This window comes from Protomyctophum bolini (assembly GCF_963924005.1).
Source record: "Protomyctophum bolini genome assembly, chromosome: 16".
NCBI lineage: Eukaryota > Metazoa > Chordata > Actinopteri > Myctophiformes > Myctophidae > Protomyctophum > Protomyctophum bolini.
Genome location: NC_137877.1, coordinates 21,683,107 through 21,698,313, shown reverse-complemented (window position 1 = coordinate 21,698,313; position 15,207 = coordinate 21,683,107). Strand labels below are relative to the sequence as shown.

General features: G+C 43.9%; 1 protein-coding gene across 4 annotated transcripts in view; it reads left to right on the top strand.

Annotated features, from left to right (window-relative positions):
• The window catches only part of ahr2 (aryl hydrocarbon receptor 2), a 71,987-nt gene extending 58,109 nt beyond the window's left edge, over positions 1-13,878 (top strand). For 2 of the 4 annotated variants that reach the window (XM_080785862.1, XM_080785865.1), the window contains 6 exons: positions 2,108-2,217; positions 2,815-2,956; positions 3,217-3,496; positions 3,824-5,473; positions 7,094-7,165; positions 9,779-13,878. In XM_080785862.1, the coding sequence (XP_080641988.1) occupies positions 2,108-2,217; positions 2,815-2,956; positions 3,217-3,496; positions 3,824-5,473; positions 7,094-7,165; positions 9,779-9,886 (2,362 nt within the window). In that variant the 3' untranslated portion in view covers positions 9,887-13,878. Of the gene's footprint in view, positions 1-2,107; positions 2,218-2,814; positions 2,957-3,216; positions 3,497-3,823; positions 5,474-7,093; positions 7,194-9,778 lie in introns of all 4 variants that reach the window. The other 2 variants (XM_080785863.1, XM_080785864.1) reach the window with 2 other exon arrangements.
• The last annotated feature ends 1,329 nt before the right edge of the window (positions 13,879-15,207 follow it).

Sequence of the window (15,207 nt, the reverse complement as noted above, 5' to 3'; positions counted from 1 at the left end):
CAATGCCATAAATCAGTCAAAGTACAGACTCAACAGTAGCACACAGCATGCAAGGCAGCGATGCATGCATGCAAACATGTTTCTCCAGCTGAGATTTAGTGTCTCCATCTCTCTCTGGAAGAGGTTGCACATGACCTGTACGGCCACACTGAGGCGCTCCAACACAAACACATGAAGCTTCAGCTGACACAAAACAACACCACGCTGTTTGTCCAAAACACACAATAACTCCTCTCCCGTCATGTGTTATCTTTAGCCATATAGACTCCATTTGACCCAAATCAACACCAATGCTAGCCTGTTTGTCCAAAACACACTATCTGCTCTCCACGTTTCTATATATATATATATATATATATATATATACATTCCGTCGGTAAATCCCTGTAGGCTATACCCACATATTGGTAGCCTATCCCAATATTGGCGTGACACATTTCACTTGAATAATGTTGTGTGCGCGCGTGCGGAGAAATACAGTTATTTAATGAATCGCATGTTGGTGAGCTCTTGCCGTGTGTGATCTTCGGCGCGGGGCTGAGGGGGTCCGCGGTAGTATGCGTGGTAGTCCACTGTCCGCGAGTACAATCACTGAGTCTGTTACCCATTAAATCCTTACTCTAACATTAAATCAGCGAGTATGCTCGGCACTCGCTGTTTGTGTGTGTGTGTGTGGGACACGTGTGTGTGTGTGTGGGGGGGTGGCTTACAGGCGTGCGTGTGTGTGTGTGTGTGTGTGTGTGTGTGGCGTGGCGAGAGAGAGAGAGAGAGATCGTGGCTTCCAGGCGTGCGTGTGTGTTTGTGTGCACGCCAGGCGTGCGTGTGCGTGCAGGCGTGTGTATGTGTACTGGGGAGTTGGCTGTCATGTTAATATTTCGGCACGAACCAAGTAGTGACAAAGAACAATGTTGATGTAAGTAAGGGATTCGCTGTGTCAGTGATATTTTAAATACAGACATTTAGAAGGAATAAGCAAAATCGCGAGGCTCCAATTCCTCTTCCTTGTTTCTCTTCTCCTGCGTGAGATGAGATTCTGAGACTGTGAAAGCTAGTGTGGGAGCGGGCCTGGTGTGGGCCTATTAGAAGACAGGGCAGTGTTGCCAGGTTTGCGAATTGTAAGCGAGTTGTAGTGTGTGTGTAAGTAGCGTGGTTTAAAGGCCTTGTTTCTGGGCCTGTTGGGGCAACAGCATAGGCAACAGTGGTTAGTGTTCCGTGTAGGGAAGGCTCGGGGGTGTGGGTGATTGGGGCGATAATGTTTGTAGTAAACAAATGCATTGGCGGCGTGAGTGTGGAAGGGAGGCAGTGTTGGTGCCAATGCAACGACCATTGTTTGGCGGCTGGTGGTCAGTGTTGGCGAGGGGCGCCTTAGGAGGAGATAGCGTTGGAACACTGCGAAGGGTAAGTGTGTGACGTCACTGCCCGTGTGAGTGTGTGTGAGTGTAGTGTGTAAGATGGTGTTGTGGGCGTTGCAGTAGCGACGTAGCTGTTCGTGGCTTTGGGTTCCTTGCCATGAGTTGGGTACAACTTCTCAAATGTATAATAGATTATAACATTAACGTAAAACTGAAATATCTCATAGATAGAAGTGATTAGCAAATATAAAAATTTGTCTCATCTGCAACTGTGAGTGTTTAATAGTTCTCCATGTGTAGTACTGTACATGCACACATTCTTGCCAAGCTGAGGAACCAGTTTTCAAAATGCTTTGGCTCCAAACGCCATCTGTTGGTGAATCCCAATAGACTGCAAAACTGCAACTGGGACGAAGATATTGACCTTACTCTCTGGGCTGAACTGAACAATCTGGAAAATCTAATAGCTCACAATGTATCACAACAATGCAAGATATTAAGTGGAGAGTGAAAGCAGCGGGGCCTACTGTAGTACAGTATGAATACAGCCCGTTGGAATCAGGTCAACTTTTGTGTAGGGTTTATTTAAGGACACTCACGAGTTATGTTTTTCAGCAGTGTCAGCTGTGTCCACAACACATGAGATGAGACCGATGAGATATGTCCGTTTTTTTTAATAGCATACTTACTGCAACTTTACAAGAGTAAAAAAAGGCTAACCTGTTGTTTTGTGTGTGTCTCTCTTGTCTCTCCAGGGGGAAGGTGGTCCTGGGTTACTCTGAGATTGAGCTGTGCATGAGGGGCTCCGGCTACCAGTTCATCCATGCTGCAGACATGATGTACTGCGCTGACAACCACATTCGCAGTACGTTGACACACTTTGCTCTATAGGTTCATAGGTTCAGGATTTGTCCCGAACCTATGAGCAGTCCACCGATGAGCCAAGACAATGTTATATGTTTTATGGTTTAGTTGGTTTTACGAGTGCATGGGTGGTTTTAGTTATACGAATTTAGGAATCCAGGGGGCCCCCAGCAAAATGAGTTACTATAGCATTACAATCATTTATAACACTTTATCCATTTATACGTTGGCTATTAAAAAATAGCAGATGTACAAGCTGGCAGCGCATCATAAATCTGAAATCACCAAACATTTTCAGTTGGGGATCTGCAGCCAAATACATATCAATTTGAGGGTGAAGTTTGATAACCACTGCCTTAGCTGACCAAAGATCTAATCCTGCAGCACTTTATTGTCACATCACAGTACAAGAGGGGGTGAAATTTGGGGGTGAAATTTGTTTTTGTTCATAGTTCCCATCATGTCGTTATTCCAAGAAAAAAAGGAAAAATAGGGGGCAAGGAGATCAAGGCAGGAAAAATATTTTTACTGGTCACTGGTCGATTTAGTGTGTGAATGAATCTAAAGTGTAATGATGACTTTTCCCTTTCCCTGGCAGTGATAAAAACAGGAGACAGTGGCTTGTCGGTGTTCAGATTGCTGTCCAAAACAGCAGGCTGGGTGTGGGTGCAGGCCAACGCCAAGGTGGTCTTCAAAGGAGGGAGGCCTGACTTCATCATCGCACGCCAGAGAGCTCTAGTGTAAGTGCTGCTATACTGTATGCTGTCGATGTCAGGCAAGATACCTCATACCCCATATCCAAACTTTTTGTGTTTTCAAACAGGTTTGTCTGTCTGAAAATACAAGTAATGATAGCAACCTGAGTTTGTTACTGCGAGAGTGAGGTCTAGCCAACACCAACATTGGATCGCTGCCCTCCACACTTTCCTATCTAACATCAGGTTCTTGAGCTCTGCAGTGTTGTTTGCTAAGCCGTCCGTGGCCATTTTCCTTTTCACAGTAACGCTGAGGGCGAGGAGCACCTTCGCCAGAGGAGGCTGCAGCTGCCGTTCAACTTCACCACGGGGGAGGCCCTGCTCTACGAGACGGGACCCAGCCTGGACGTCACCCAGTTCCAGGGTCCTGGCGGTCCTGCCGGTCCTGCCGGTCCTGCCGATCTTGGCGATCCCTCTGCACCATCCACGCCTACACCCATGCTCCCTGGCCTTCCTGTGAACAATCCCCCTCCCAGGTCCCTGCTGGACTGCTTCCTCAACCAGGGCGAGGATGTCTACTCCCAGGTTGGTATGTCGCATGTGTTGCACAGTGAAAATAGTCTATCGATGTGGCACAGAGAGCCTGCCATTGGCACTTATTCAGTGAAACATTAGTGAATTGTCCATGCATTGTCACAAAGGTGTGTGTGTGTGTGTGTGTGTGTGTGCGGGGGGGGGTAAATATGATCATTCACTGCCGCCTTTTTATGCTGTTGATGAATTGAATACAAACAAGTCATTTTATCCTTAATGTCTGGCTGCACCACGTGCTGTTTAATTTTTTTACTAATAAAGTATTAATTAATCAATCAATCAACTAACTGTATCACACCTCTGTTTCTCTCCACCCAGCCTGTGGAGGCTCCACTGCCCATAGACCAGGTGTTCATGGACAGCCGGGCGCTGGTCAACGTGCCCAGCAACTCCTGGCAGGAGGGAGAGCCCACGCTGAGCGGCAGCCTGGTGCAGGTGAAGGAGGAGAGCGACCCGTCCATGGCGGCCATGATGGACGCCCTGGAGAAGATGGTGGAGGGCGGCGAGCTGTGCACGGCCCTGCAGGGCCTGAACGTGGACCCGGCCGAGCTGATGGAGTGGGAGAACGCCCTGCAGAAGGCCGACAACACCAAGACGGAGCTGGACAGCATTCTCACCAACGACATCCTGAACTACATGGACAACGTGTTGTTCAAGGACCCCGGCGAGGCCTGCCTGGACGCCGGCCAAAGCAGCTGCTTTGCGGCGGTCAACAACAACCACCACCAAAGAGAGACCAGAGAGGCGTTCAACCTGGCGATGGTGGAACCTCTGCCCTCGGTCCAGCCCGCGCAGCAGTGCGACCCGCAGTTGTTTCAGAGGCACGGTTTCGGCCACCCGTCGTGCGTCGTACCGGAGAACGGCCTATACGCCCAGCAGTCCCCGCAGCAGGGCACAAGCGTCAGTCTGGTGGGTATGGCGGTGGAGGCGGGGCAGAGCTTGTCGGAAGCCGCCGGCCAAGCGTTCAGCGCTACCCAGAAACTCTCCCATTACGGTCCCCTCCCCCTGACTGACGCCAGCAACGCCCCCCTGTCCCCACCGTCGCTGCATCTTCCGGACATATTTAGCCCGTCGATCGAGAGCTCGATCCCGGAGCTTGCCCTCCCCGCTAACGCGGGGAGTAACAATGGCTCGGTCCAGTTCCGGGCCTGCGGGCAGGCACCGCTCAGTCACGTGGGCCACATTCAGTCCAGCCAGAACCATGCCTTCCAGCAGTGCCAGCAGAATGGCCCGCTGCTACACAACTCTGCTCAGCAGCCACACAATGTAGCACCCAGTGCAGCGGCGGACACACTGCCCTCCCTCATTCCATGCAGTAGTGACTTCCAATCGCCCGCCGGCTCCAGTGCAATGCACAGCGTTCCCGGTCCTTTTCCTGCGGCCTGCCTGCAAGGCGCCGCCCCATTTCAAGCTGCGCAACAGAATAACCACAGGGTTCAGCAGTGGCTGCACAGTCAGCAGCAGAAGCTGCTGTCCCCGGCTGTCGCTGTGCAGAACGGACACAAGCTGCTGCCGCCGCCCTGCCCGGGCCAGACGACCCAAGAGGGCCAGAGACTCCCCCCATACGGCCCCTGGTCGCACAATATGAACGGACTGAACCACACGCAGCAGCAGCAGCGAGGTCTACTGGGCCTGGCCCCGGGCCAGCAGGCTCCACCCAGCAGCTGCATGTTCGACAAGCGCTCGCTGCCCGCGCCCAGGGGCGGCAGTGGCGCGATGGCTGGCACTGCGGCAGCTCCCTCTGTGTCTCTGTGCCAGGGGGGCGACAGCACCTTGGACCAGAGCCCCCCCCAGGGGTCCTGCTACTTCCAGTGGGGCCGCACTGAGCCCATGGTGGGCACGTCCGCCATCGTCCAGGAGAACGCCACCGTCAGCCCCCCGTCTCACCCGCTCCTCACCCCCAACCTGTCCTCCCCGGAGGAGCTCCTCGCCATGCAGCGATACCTGGAGTGCAATGATCAGACGCAGGTAAACCTACACCTACATTCATATGAGTACTTCTGCCTACCACTAGCCAAAGAGAAATGTACACACTCTCTCTCTCAGTCTGTGTTTCATTATGTGCTTCCTTCTGGGGCTGTTATTTTCAGTTGAATTCCTAAAGCCTTCTCAGTAGTAATTCTTCCCAGCTAAGTCCTGCCCTATGCGGGAGCTAACTATTTCCGTAGACAACGCCCTGGTAACGTCTGTCCCAACAGTCAGGAATCTTGGTGTTGTCCTGGACAGTCGGCTCTCGTTCAAAACTCACATCACAGCTGTCACTCGATCCTGTAGGTTCACACTCTATAACATACGACGAATTAGACCGTTCCTCACCCAGGAATCAGCCCAGCTCCTAATCCAGACAACAGTCTTGTCAAAACTCGACTATTGTAACTCCCTCCTTACTGGCCTACCAGCATGTGCACTTAAGCCTCTCCAGCTGATCCAAAATGCCGCAGCTCGCTTGGTCTTCAACCAGCCAAAATTCTCACATGTCTCCCCCCTGCTCCGCTCCCTCCACTGGCTCCCGGTCGCTGCCCGCACAGAATACAAAACTCTGATGCTGGCATTCAAAGCAACCAAAGGTATGGCTCCCCCATATCTTGCAAGTATGATCGAACCCTACAAACCCTCCCGCTCACTCAGATCAGCCAACGCAGGGAAGCTGGAAGTACCCTCACTAAAAACGCCGGGACAACGCTCCACACGTCCCAAACTCTTCCCGATCCAAAACTGTGGAATGCACTTATAGCATGTTATGTAGACAGCATAAGTGCATTGTATGTAGTCATAGCACGTCATAGTACATATGTATAGCATAGTAGTATAGATGTATAGTTTATATGTATAGTTTCATTATATAGATATTCCACTGTTACTTTCTTAGCTTACGCATGTTTCATGATAAATGTTTTTATGTGATGTATTCCCATGCTTTTTTGTTCTTGCTTAATGTAAATCGCTCTGGATTAAGAGCGTCTGCTAAATGCCTAAATTGTAATTGTAAATTGTAAATGTGAGACCTAGCATAATCCCACAGTGAGGCTGAGGCCTTGTGATGGCTATTTATATATATATATATATATATATATATATATATATATATATATATATATATATATATATTTTTATGTCTGTTTCCCCTCCCCTGTAATTTCACTGAGCTGTACAACACTGCAATCAGTGTATAGTAGGCATGTAACGATTCACTCAACTCACAATACGATTTGTATCACGAATTTTTATATAATTTATCTTCCCCCTGAGCTTTTTTCATTTTTTTTATTGAACTACATTGCAAAAGAAGTAGGCATTACTTTTGACAGTGGTGAAACATAATTGCCTTCCTTAATGAGCATCAACGACCATCATCACCTGGCCACAGTCACAGACACACACAGCTCCCCTCTACTGCTCTACTACTGAAAGTCACTCTCATTTCTCTCCAAAAGCACTTGAATATGATGGAATATGACTAAAGCTCACATTTCACATCACACACCATAATTCACTAGCCCCACCATAAATCACTATTTATCACTAATCACTCATTATCTTTTTAGAAAATATATTTTTTTATTTTAATAAATCGATTCATATCTCTAGGTCGTCCTCAGACGAGCCTTCCATCGTCCCTTCCAGTCATCCCGGTTCTCCATACATCCGGCCAGCTCGTTGGTGCTTTACGCTCCTGCATCTTTCTTGAGTACATCCACATTATGTTGTGACCGGTGCCCATGTGTTGGTTCCCACAGCACCAGTTTGCTGGCTGGGAGCTCTTGGTGTCTTTGGCAGTGTCCTGCGAGTCTTATTCTCCTGGCTGCTATTTTGTCGCTCACCCTGAATATTCCGGCATACAGATTCTCGTTGGTAACATGTGTAACCTATTGTCAGGATTAATATCGATATATATCGATATACGATATATCGTTTCATGCCTAGTGTATAGCCCTGATGACATCACCTGCTAGGACAGATCCAGTACTATTACATTTAATTACTTCTTAAAGGGACACTTTACCCTTTTTGCTAAAGAATTATGAAAATGACGTTTAGAAGCTTTAGAACACTTTCCTGGGGGTCTTTATGTGTGTAATATGTGGTTTTAGATATTTTAGATTGTAGCAGTGAGCCCAGTGTCTCTGATGTCATGGACACTGGGCTCACTTCCTTCCTAGCCTGGGCACCATTTCATTTCGATATATGATCCGGTCGGGAGCGGATGATATCGTTACGTCATGTTGTAGTATTGTTTTGTAGTCGACAGGCAGGAACAACAGGCGTCAACTTTATTGAGGGAAAAGGAAGGTTCCTTCCTTTTCCCTCAATAAAAGCTCTCGCTTTTATTGAGAAAAATCGGTTTGAGGGAAAAGGAAGTTGTCGCCTGTTGTTCCTCCCTGCCTGTCAAAACAATACTACAACATGACGTAACGATATCATCCGCTCCCGAGAGGATCATACGGACTTTTGAAACAGAGACCAGGCTTTCCACCACATCGGAGGAAAGCCTGGTCTCTGTTTCAAAAGTGAGGCGAGGTTACTTCCTTCCTGGACTACTTGTCTCAGTAAGACAGCCCTCCCCCTATCCACAAGGAGGAGCAGTGCACCAAAGAATTATGGGAATTGTAGTCCAGGAAGGAAGTGAGACCAGTGTCCATGACATCAGAGACACTGGGCTCACTGCTACAATCTAAAATATCTAAAACCACATATTACACACATAAAGACCCCCAGGAAAGTGTTCTAAAGCTTCTAAACGTCATTAACATATATATTTTTGCAAAAAGTGTCCCTTTAAGGTTAAAGAGCTGAGAGGCTGGGTGGTTTAAATAGTTTTTGCAAAAAGTCAAATCTCCGTAATGACATCAACGTACTGTTTTAAAAAAAATGAGTACTTCACCCATTTCCCAGGCTTACGTTCGTATAACTGGTCCACTCCTGTCCTCACTAATGCTCATTATAAGAGGGCTACTCTATGAAATCTAGGAAGAAGTTTAATCTTAAACATATTTTATACAATATGTAGTCCTGATCTCTGCTTCAGGTGGTTCGGGCATCTGGTTAGGATGCCTCTCTCGAAGCATCTCTCTCAGCTATAATAATAGTTAGTTATAGTTATTCTGGGGGTACCTGGCACAAAACATTTACAGATGCGTACTGATTTAGAAGGCATTTGTATAGTCGGCCTCATGGGTCTTTTTCTTGTAAAGATTTTTTTAGTTAGTTTCTAGTGGAGATTGACAGGAAAGAGGGGGAGAGAGAGAATGGGAGAGACATGCAGCAAAGGTCTTCATGAACGGGACTCGAACATGCAACACGCTGTCAGGCCAGAGCCTATATGTGGCATGCGCCTGGACCACTAGGCCAGCGGGCGCCCCTCATGGGTCTTAAAGGGACACTTTTTTTGCAAAAACATATATGTTAATGACGTTTAGAGGATTTAGAACACTTTCCTAGGGTCTTTATATGTGTAATATGTGGTTTTAGATATTTTAGATTTTAACAGTTCCATGATGTCATGGACACTGGGCTCACTTACTTCCTGGACTACATGTTGTCTCATTAAGACAGCCCTCCCCCTATCCACAAGGAAGAGCAGTGCACCAAAGCATTATGGGAATTGTAGTCCAGGAAGGAAGTGAAAAACCACATGTTACTGACAGGGAATTTGCCATCACCTAAAGGTCATTAGAATACATTGAATTAAGTCTAGACAACCTTAGCTTTGAAGCTCTGAGCCATGCTGTGAGAGCAACCTGTTTCACCTGTCCCCCCCCCCCTTCCCTTCTCACCTCCCACCCTCTCTTCCTTTGTCCATGCTGTGAGAGCAACAGAGTCCTTCTCATCTGCCCCCCCCCCCTTCCCATCTCACCTCCCACCCCCTCTCTTCCTTTATCTATAAGCAAATACTCTCACTCTGCCCCACCTTCTGGGTGGCATCTATCTCTGATATATATACTGTACCTCTCTGTGATATCATTATGCTTGCCTTGGAGACCGGCCTGTGAGCTGGAGCATCCGTGTACTGGTGTACACGTTAAATAAAGATCAACAAAGAGACCTTGCTTGCCTCCTGAATCCTCACGCGTTTAGAGTGTGTAAAACTGCCACGTCATACACATACATAATGACCCCAGGAAAGTGTTCTAAATCTTCTAAATGTCATTAACATGTATTTGTTTGCAAAAAGGGTCCATTTAACACATTGTGTCTTTTCAAATCCAACCGTTGGATCTCCATCTTTTAATGTTTTATATTGATTAACAACGTTTACCTTCTGCTCATCACCAGGTCCCGAGCCTCCCTGCTGAAAACAACGGATTATACTCCTTACCCCCTCTAGTGGACGGAAACGTGTACTTTTCAGAGCAAACCCAAACCAACTGCTGCAACTTCTAAAGATGGCAGCCACGCCGTGTGGTTTTCATCCCTGAGAGGGTCAAACTGAGGACAAGAGGAAGGAAGTTCACATTTTAGCCCACAAACGGCGCTTTTACCCATGGACTATACATGTCCCCATGTGACTATAATCATATTTTTTACATTAAGCTTTTGTCTCATATTATCAATGTTGTCCACATTCTTGTACTATATGCCAAGCAGTGGCCTTGTCTGCTTCCAGTGATAATGAAGTATAAATCCACAAGTGCATTTATCAGGATTTTTGAACATGAGCCAGCGAGAAGAGATTTTGGTGGAATTTTTCCATAATGAAACCAAAGGAATATGCTTTAAATGGTGCAATCCATATTCACTTCTCCCCTGGTTTGTAGCCAGGGGGACACACATCAATTTCTTGGACTTAAACACATATGCATAAAAAAGAGAATATAATCTTTTTTTGTTGCTGTTGTTTGTTTTGTTTTTTTTAATCATAGTGATTATGAGTTTCATCTGCCATTTGAAAAATGGAACATCTGCTCTTGTTATTTCTTTTTTAAAGGATCGCTCACTACGGAATATTACTGAAGTCAACATCTATTTTTAAGGTCCATCTATGAATGACAGCGTATTTTTCTTCCTTTTTTCCTTATTTTTTCCCAAATGGATACAGTACCTTTCATTTTTGGAATAAAACCCGTATGTAGGACTTGCATCAATGTACAGTATAAATGCAATTTGAAAATCTTATATTTGTATCATTTGTATGTTGTCTATATTAATGCGTTGACATGGTTATGTTGTGTTGTGTATGTGTGCATGCGTGTTGAATCAATGCTCAGCTGGCTCCCACAGAGCAATAGGAAGATTCGCACAAAACATAGGAAAAAAAGAAAACTGAGCGTTTTTCTGGACTTACAATTTGTTTCAGATTTTTTCCAGACGTCGCTTGCGTCTCCTCCTCGGACGTGTACAAAATGTCCTACCAAGCAAGTTGTGTGTTCTTTCCTGTACAAAGACAGAAAACAAAACAGCATTTCGGTTTTAACATTGTTGTATGCACTATATACCCAGTGGTTCCCAACCTTTTTATGGATTCAAGGCCCACTTGAATATCTCGAAAGCGTTCGCATCTGACCAAGTGGTTAGGTGGGTGGGCAGATATCGTTGTGAGAACATGTTTATTTTAACGATCGATCGATCAAAGAATCAATGGATCGATTGTGTACCGGCTTAATTGGATCAATGGAAATAACAAAGTATACTTTACGTTCCTATTTATCGGTGTCACAATGAAACGTCATTTTCTTTCCACCTTTTTAAAAGAAAGAAATACCATGATTTCATTTTTATTTTCTTAGTTTTTTCATTCATTTTTAGTATTCATATTATATTTGCAATATCCTCACAGGTTGGGAATCGCTGCACTACTACGAAATGTTTCAGAGCAGCAATTTAGGGATGCTTTGAAAAGTGATGCTGATCACTGTTATCCCACAGCAACAACTGTGTAACATGTAACATGTCATAAACAAAGCGTGAAAAGTGTGCATTTAGAGCAATCGTTAAAAAGCTGCAATCACTAACTTTTTTTTGTCACGATCATGACACTTTAGTTGTCATATAATTGTCATCACAAAATAATTGTGATTAACGTTGGAACATACATACATTTCTGTTTGCCATTTTTCCGTTTACACAAACAATTGCACAAGGCATTATTGACGTGTAATGTAAATGTACAATGAAATGACTGACACTGAGCGGTGCCAATAAATCAACAATAAGTAATGTACTATGGCCAATACATGACATTTTTAATAATTGTATACTTTCAAAAATGTTAAAAAGAATAGTGGAAATGGCCGATCTACAAGCTCACAACGTGTCACTTCGATGTTAACTTGTAGATCTGCTTTTTAAGTTTTTTTTTTTTTTTTTTTTTTTTACATGTACTTAACACAAATCGTGTCCCTGGCACAAAATTATTTTCAGATGGGGAGGGGGTCTTTCACATACAAATAAAAGGTTTGATGACACTGCTGTACCTGATACCGGTTGGTTAAAACAATGTTTCATTCACTAAACAACAGTTATGGATTGCAGCTTTTAATATAAATATTGGTTAATATAAAACCAAATCAATATAGTCTTATTGATAGGCTTCACTATTTTTTTTTAAACATAATGGATCAGTACAGATTGATCCATATTGGCCAATATAGAGCGCCTGTAATGTTGTTATTGCACATACCTAACTGCAGCCAGTGGTGATCTTTTTTTTTTTTTTTTACTTAAGTAAAAGTATCAATACTGCAAAGTACCAACAGAACTACTCATTTTGCAGAATGTCCCATTTCACATCTTTAGCTTGGCTATTTTCAAATGCCTGAAATGTATACAAAGCGGTTAATGTATATTTTGGAATAATAATCAAAATCTATGAAGTTACTAGTAACTAAAGTTGTCAAATAGTAAAAGTACAATATTTGCCTCTGAGATTTAATGGAGTAGAGGTAAAAAAAAGAAAACATCATATGAAACTCAGGAGATTGGTGGCCTTAAAAACTGTTTGCTTTTTTTGTGTTATTTGACCAATGGCATTATGACCCAACAATATTGAAGCAATATTGAATATTGAAGGGGCATATCGCGACACATTGTTGGCTTGTAGATTGTGTTGTTTTTGGCAAGCAGCGGTGTACATGCAACAAAATATATATGAAGGGCCTTCCCACTCTAAAGAATGGTAATGCTAATTGCTAACTAATTGTGATAATGATGTGAGCATCCCACAAGGATGCTAGTGCATACAACAGCAATGACAACACGCATACATGTGTGTGGGGAGGAACTGATAGGCACAATGACCTGAATTGAAGATTAAATAAACGGGGAAAATGTACTGCTAAGAATTGGCTACTAAAAACAATGGTTAACAGGGGTTGAAAATAACTAATTGCAAGCAATCTCGTTGCTGTAATTGAGTAGCTTTTTTTGTTTGTTTCTTTGTACAAAGTTGTTTTGTTGATTTTTGATGAACACTGTTTTTGGAAAGACAAGAAATGTCCTATTGTTAGTGGGTTATTAACAGGGTAGCCTCCCGTTTCACTGTTATTATTATACTGTCAGGAGGAGATTCCATTGTGTTTGCTTAGAACCGCATGTCCCTTCCTTAAAGCGTTGTCCTCTTATACAGTAGAACCATTTGGACCATGGTCCACTTTGCTAGGTGTAGCAAGGGTCATTTGCTGGTCATTTATTGGGGGGGGGGGGGGGCTTATCTGTGAGCTTGTATATCAGCCGCCTTGTCCTTCCCGATAATCAAGCACAAAGAGCTATTGTCACAATTTGTCATACAAAGAAGTAAGAATTAATAACTTATCCCCCATACCTCCCTGTTTTTTTCGTTATTTATTGTTTTATTTTTGTTGTTCTTGAATCCTTGGTAGATGATATTCATATTTTGAATTGGTTACGGTCAGTAATGCCACATTGACCCTTTCTCACATTGACTCTTTTCTCTGTGAGTAGATTTCAACAATCAATCTTTGAGTAACATACAAATCAGGTGAATAACAGCACTTCTACTTGAGGAGGAGACTGTAGAACTCTTTCCACTCTTCCACCCCAGCCTTAAGACGGTTCTTCTGTCGCGTGTCCTCCCGTAAGCAAAGGACATTATGAACGAAATGCCTTGTCACGACTGTGCCTTGTGATATGTCTGGCCATTGCAGCATGGAATACCTGCGGTAAATGAATGCTTCTTATTTGTCACCATGTTATATTTGTTTTGTTTCATTTAGTTTTTATGTTCTTATATCTGCCTACTTCTACCATATTCTACGCTTTCTAAAAAAGAAAAAGCATTTGCCCCACAACTATACAGTTTTATCTTAATCCACATGTATTTAGCCAAGTATACAGTGAATAGCATATTATATATCATAATGATGAAAATAACCACCCTTTTGCCAATTGTTTCTTTTTCATATTAAATATATTTGCAATTATTTGCTGAACGTTATCTGATTTTGTCATAAACACAATGTCACTGTACATTGGTGGCTTTTTATTAGCAGGTGTTAACAAGTATAAGCAAGACGTAGTATGTCGTCTCTGTCGTGTGGTAGCCTCATAGTGTATGTCCAAAAGGGTAGGCTACTTTTCAGGACAGAAACTTCAAAACATTTCAAAGTAAAAGGTTCCAGGCTTACCACATGTGTCTCCAGGGACACATGGCTGCGTATAGGAGTGGCTAGCACCACTCAAAAAATGTGGGGGGGATGTGTGGCCAACAAGGGCTTATGTGGGGTGGCCAATGAGAGCTTATGTGGGGGGTCAATAAGGGCTTGTGTGGGGGGCCAATGAGAGTTTATGGGGGGGGAAATAAGGGCTTGTGTGGGGGGCCAATAAGGGCTTGTGTGGAGGGGCAATAAGGGCTTTTGTGGGGGGGCAAATTGCGGAAAAATTGCGAAATTGTGAAATTGCGGAAATGGAAATTGCGGAAATTGTGAAATTGCCTAAATGGAAATTGCGGAAATGATAATTGCGGAAATTGCTATAGCCTATATCGTACGGCATACTATAGCGCGCCGTTTTTCATCATTTTTGATGATTTGACAAAAATGAAAAAATGAAAAAAACGGTGGGTTATAGCCCATGTTTTTTGAAATTTTGGAAAAAAAAGTTATCCTCGTTTCTCATCATTTTGGACCATGGGCTATAGCCTATATCGTACGGCATACTATAGCGCTCCGTTTTTCATCATTTTTGATGATTTGACAAAAATGAAAAAATGAAAAAAAACGATGGGTTATAGCCCATGTTTTTTGAAATTTTGAAAAAAAAAGTTAGCCTCGTTTCTCATCATTTTGGACCGTGGGCTATAGCCCATATCGTACGGCATACTATGGCACGCCGTTTTTCATCATTTTTGAGGATTTGAAAAAAATGAAAAATGAAAAAAACGGTGGGTTATAGCCCATGTTTTTTGAAATTTTGAAAAAAAATGTTAGCCTCGTTTCTCATCATTTTGGACCGTGGGCTATAGCCCATATCGTACGGCATACTATGGCACGCCGTTTTTCATCATTTTTGAGGATTTCAAAAAAATGAAAAATGAAAAAAACGGTGGGTTATAGCCCATGTTTTTTGAAATTTTGAAAAAAAAAGTTAGCCTCGTTTCTCATCATTTTGGACCGTGGGCTATAGCCCATATCGTACGGCATACTATGGCACGCCGTTTTTCATCATTTTTGAGGATTTGAAAAAAATGAAAAATGAAAAAAACGGTGGGTTATAGCCCATGTTTTTTGAAATTTTGAAAAAAAATGTTA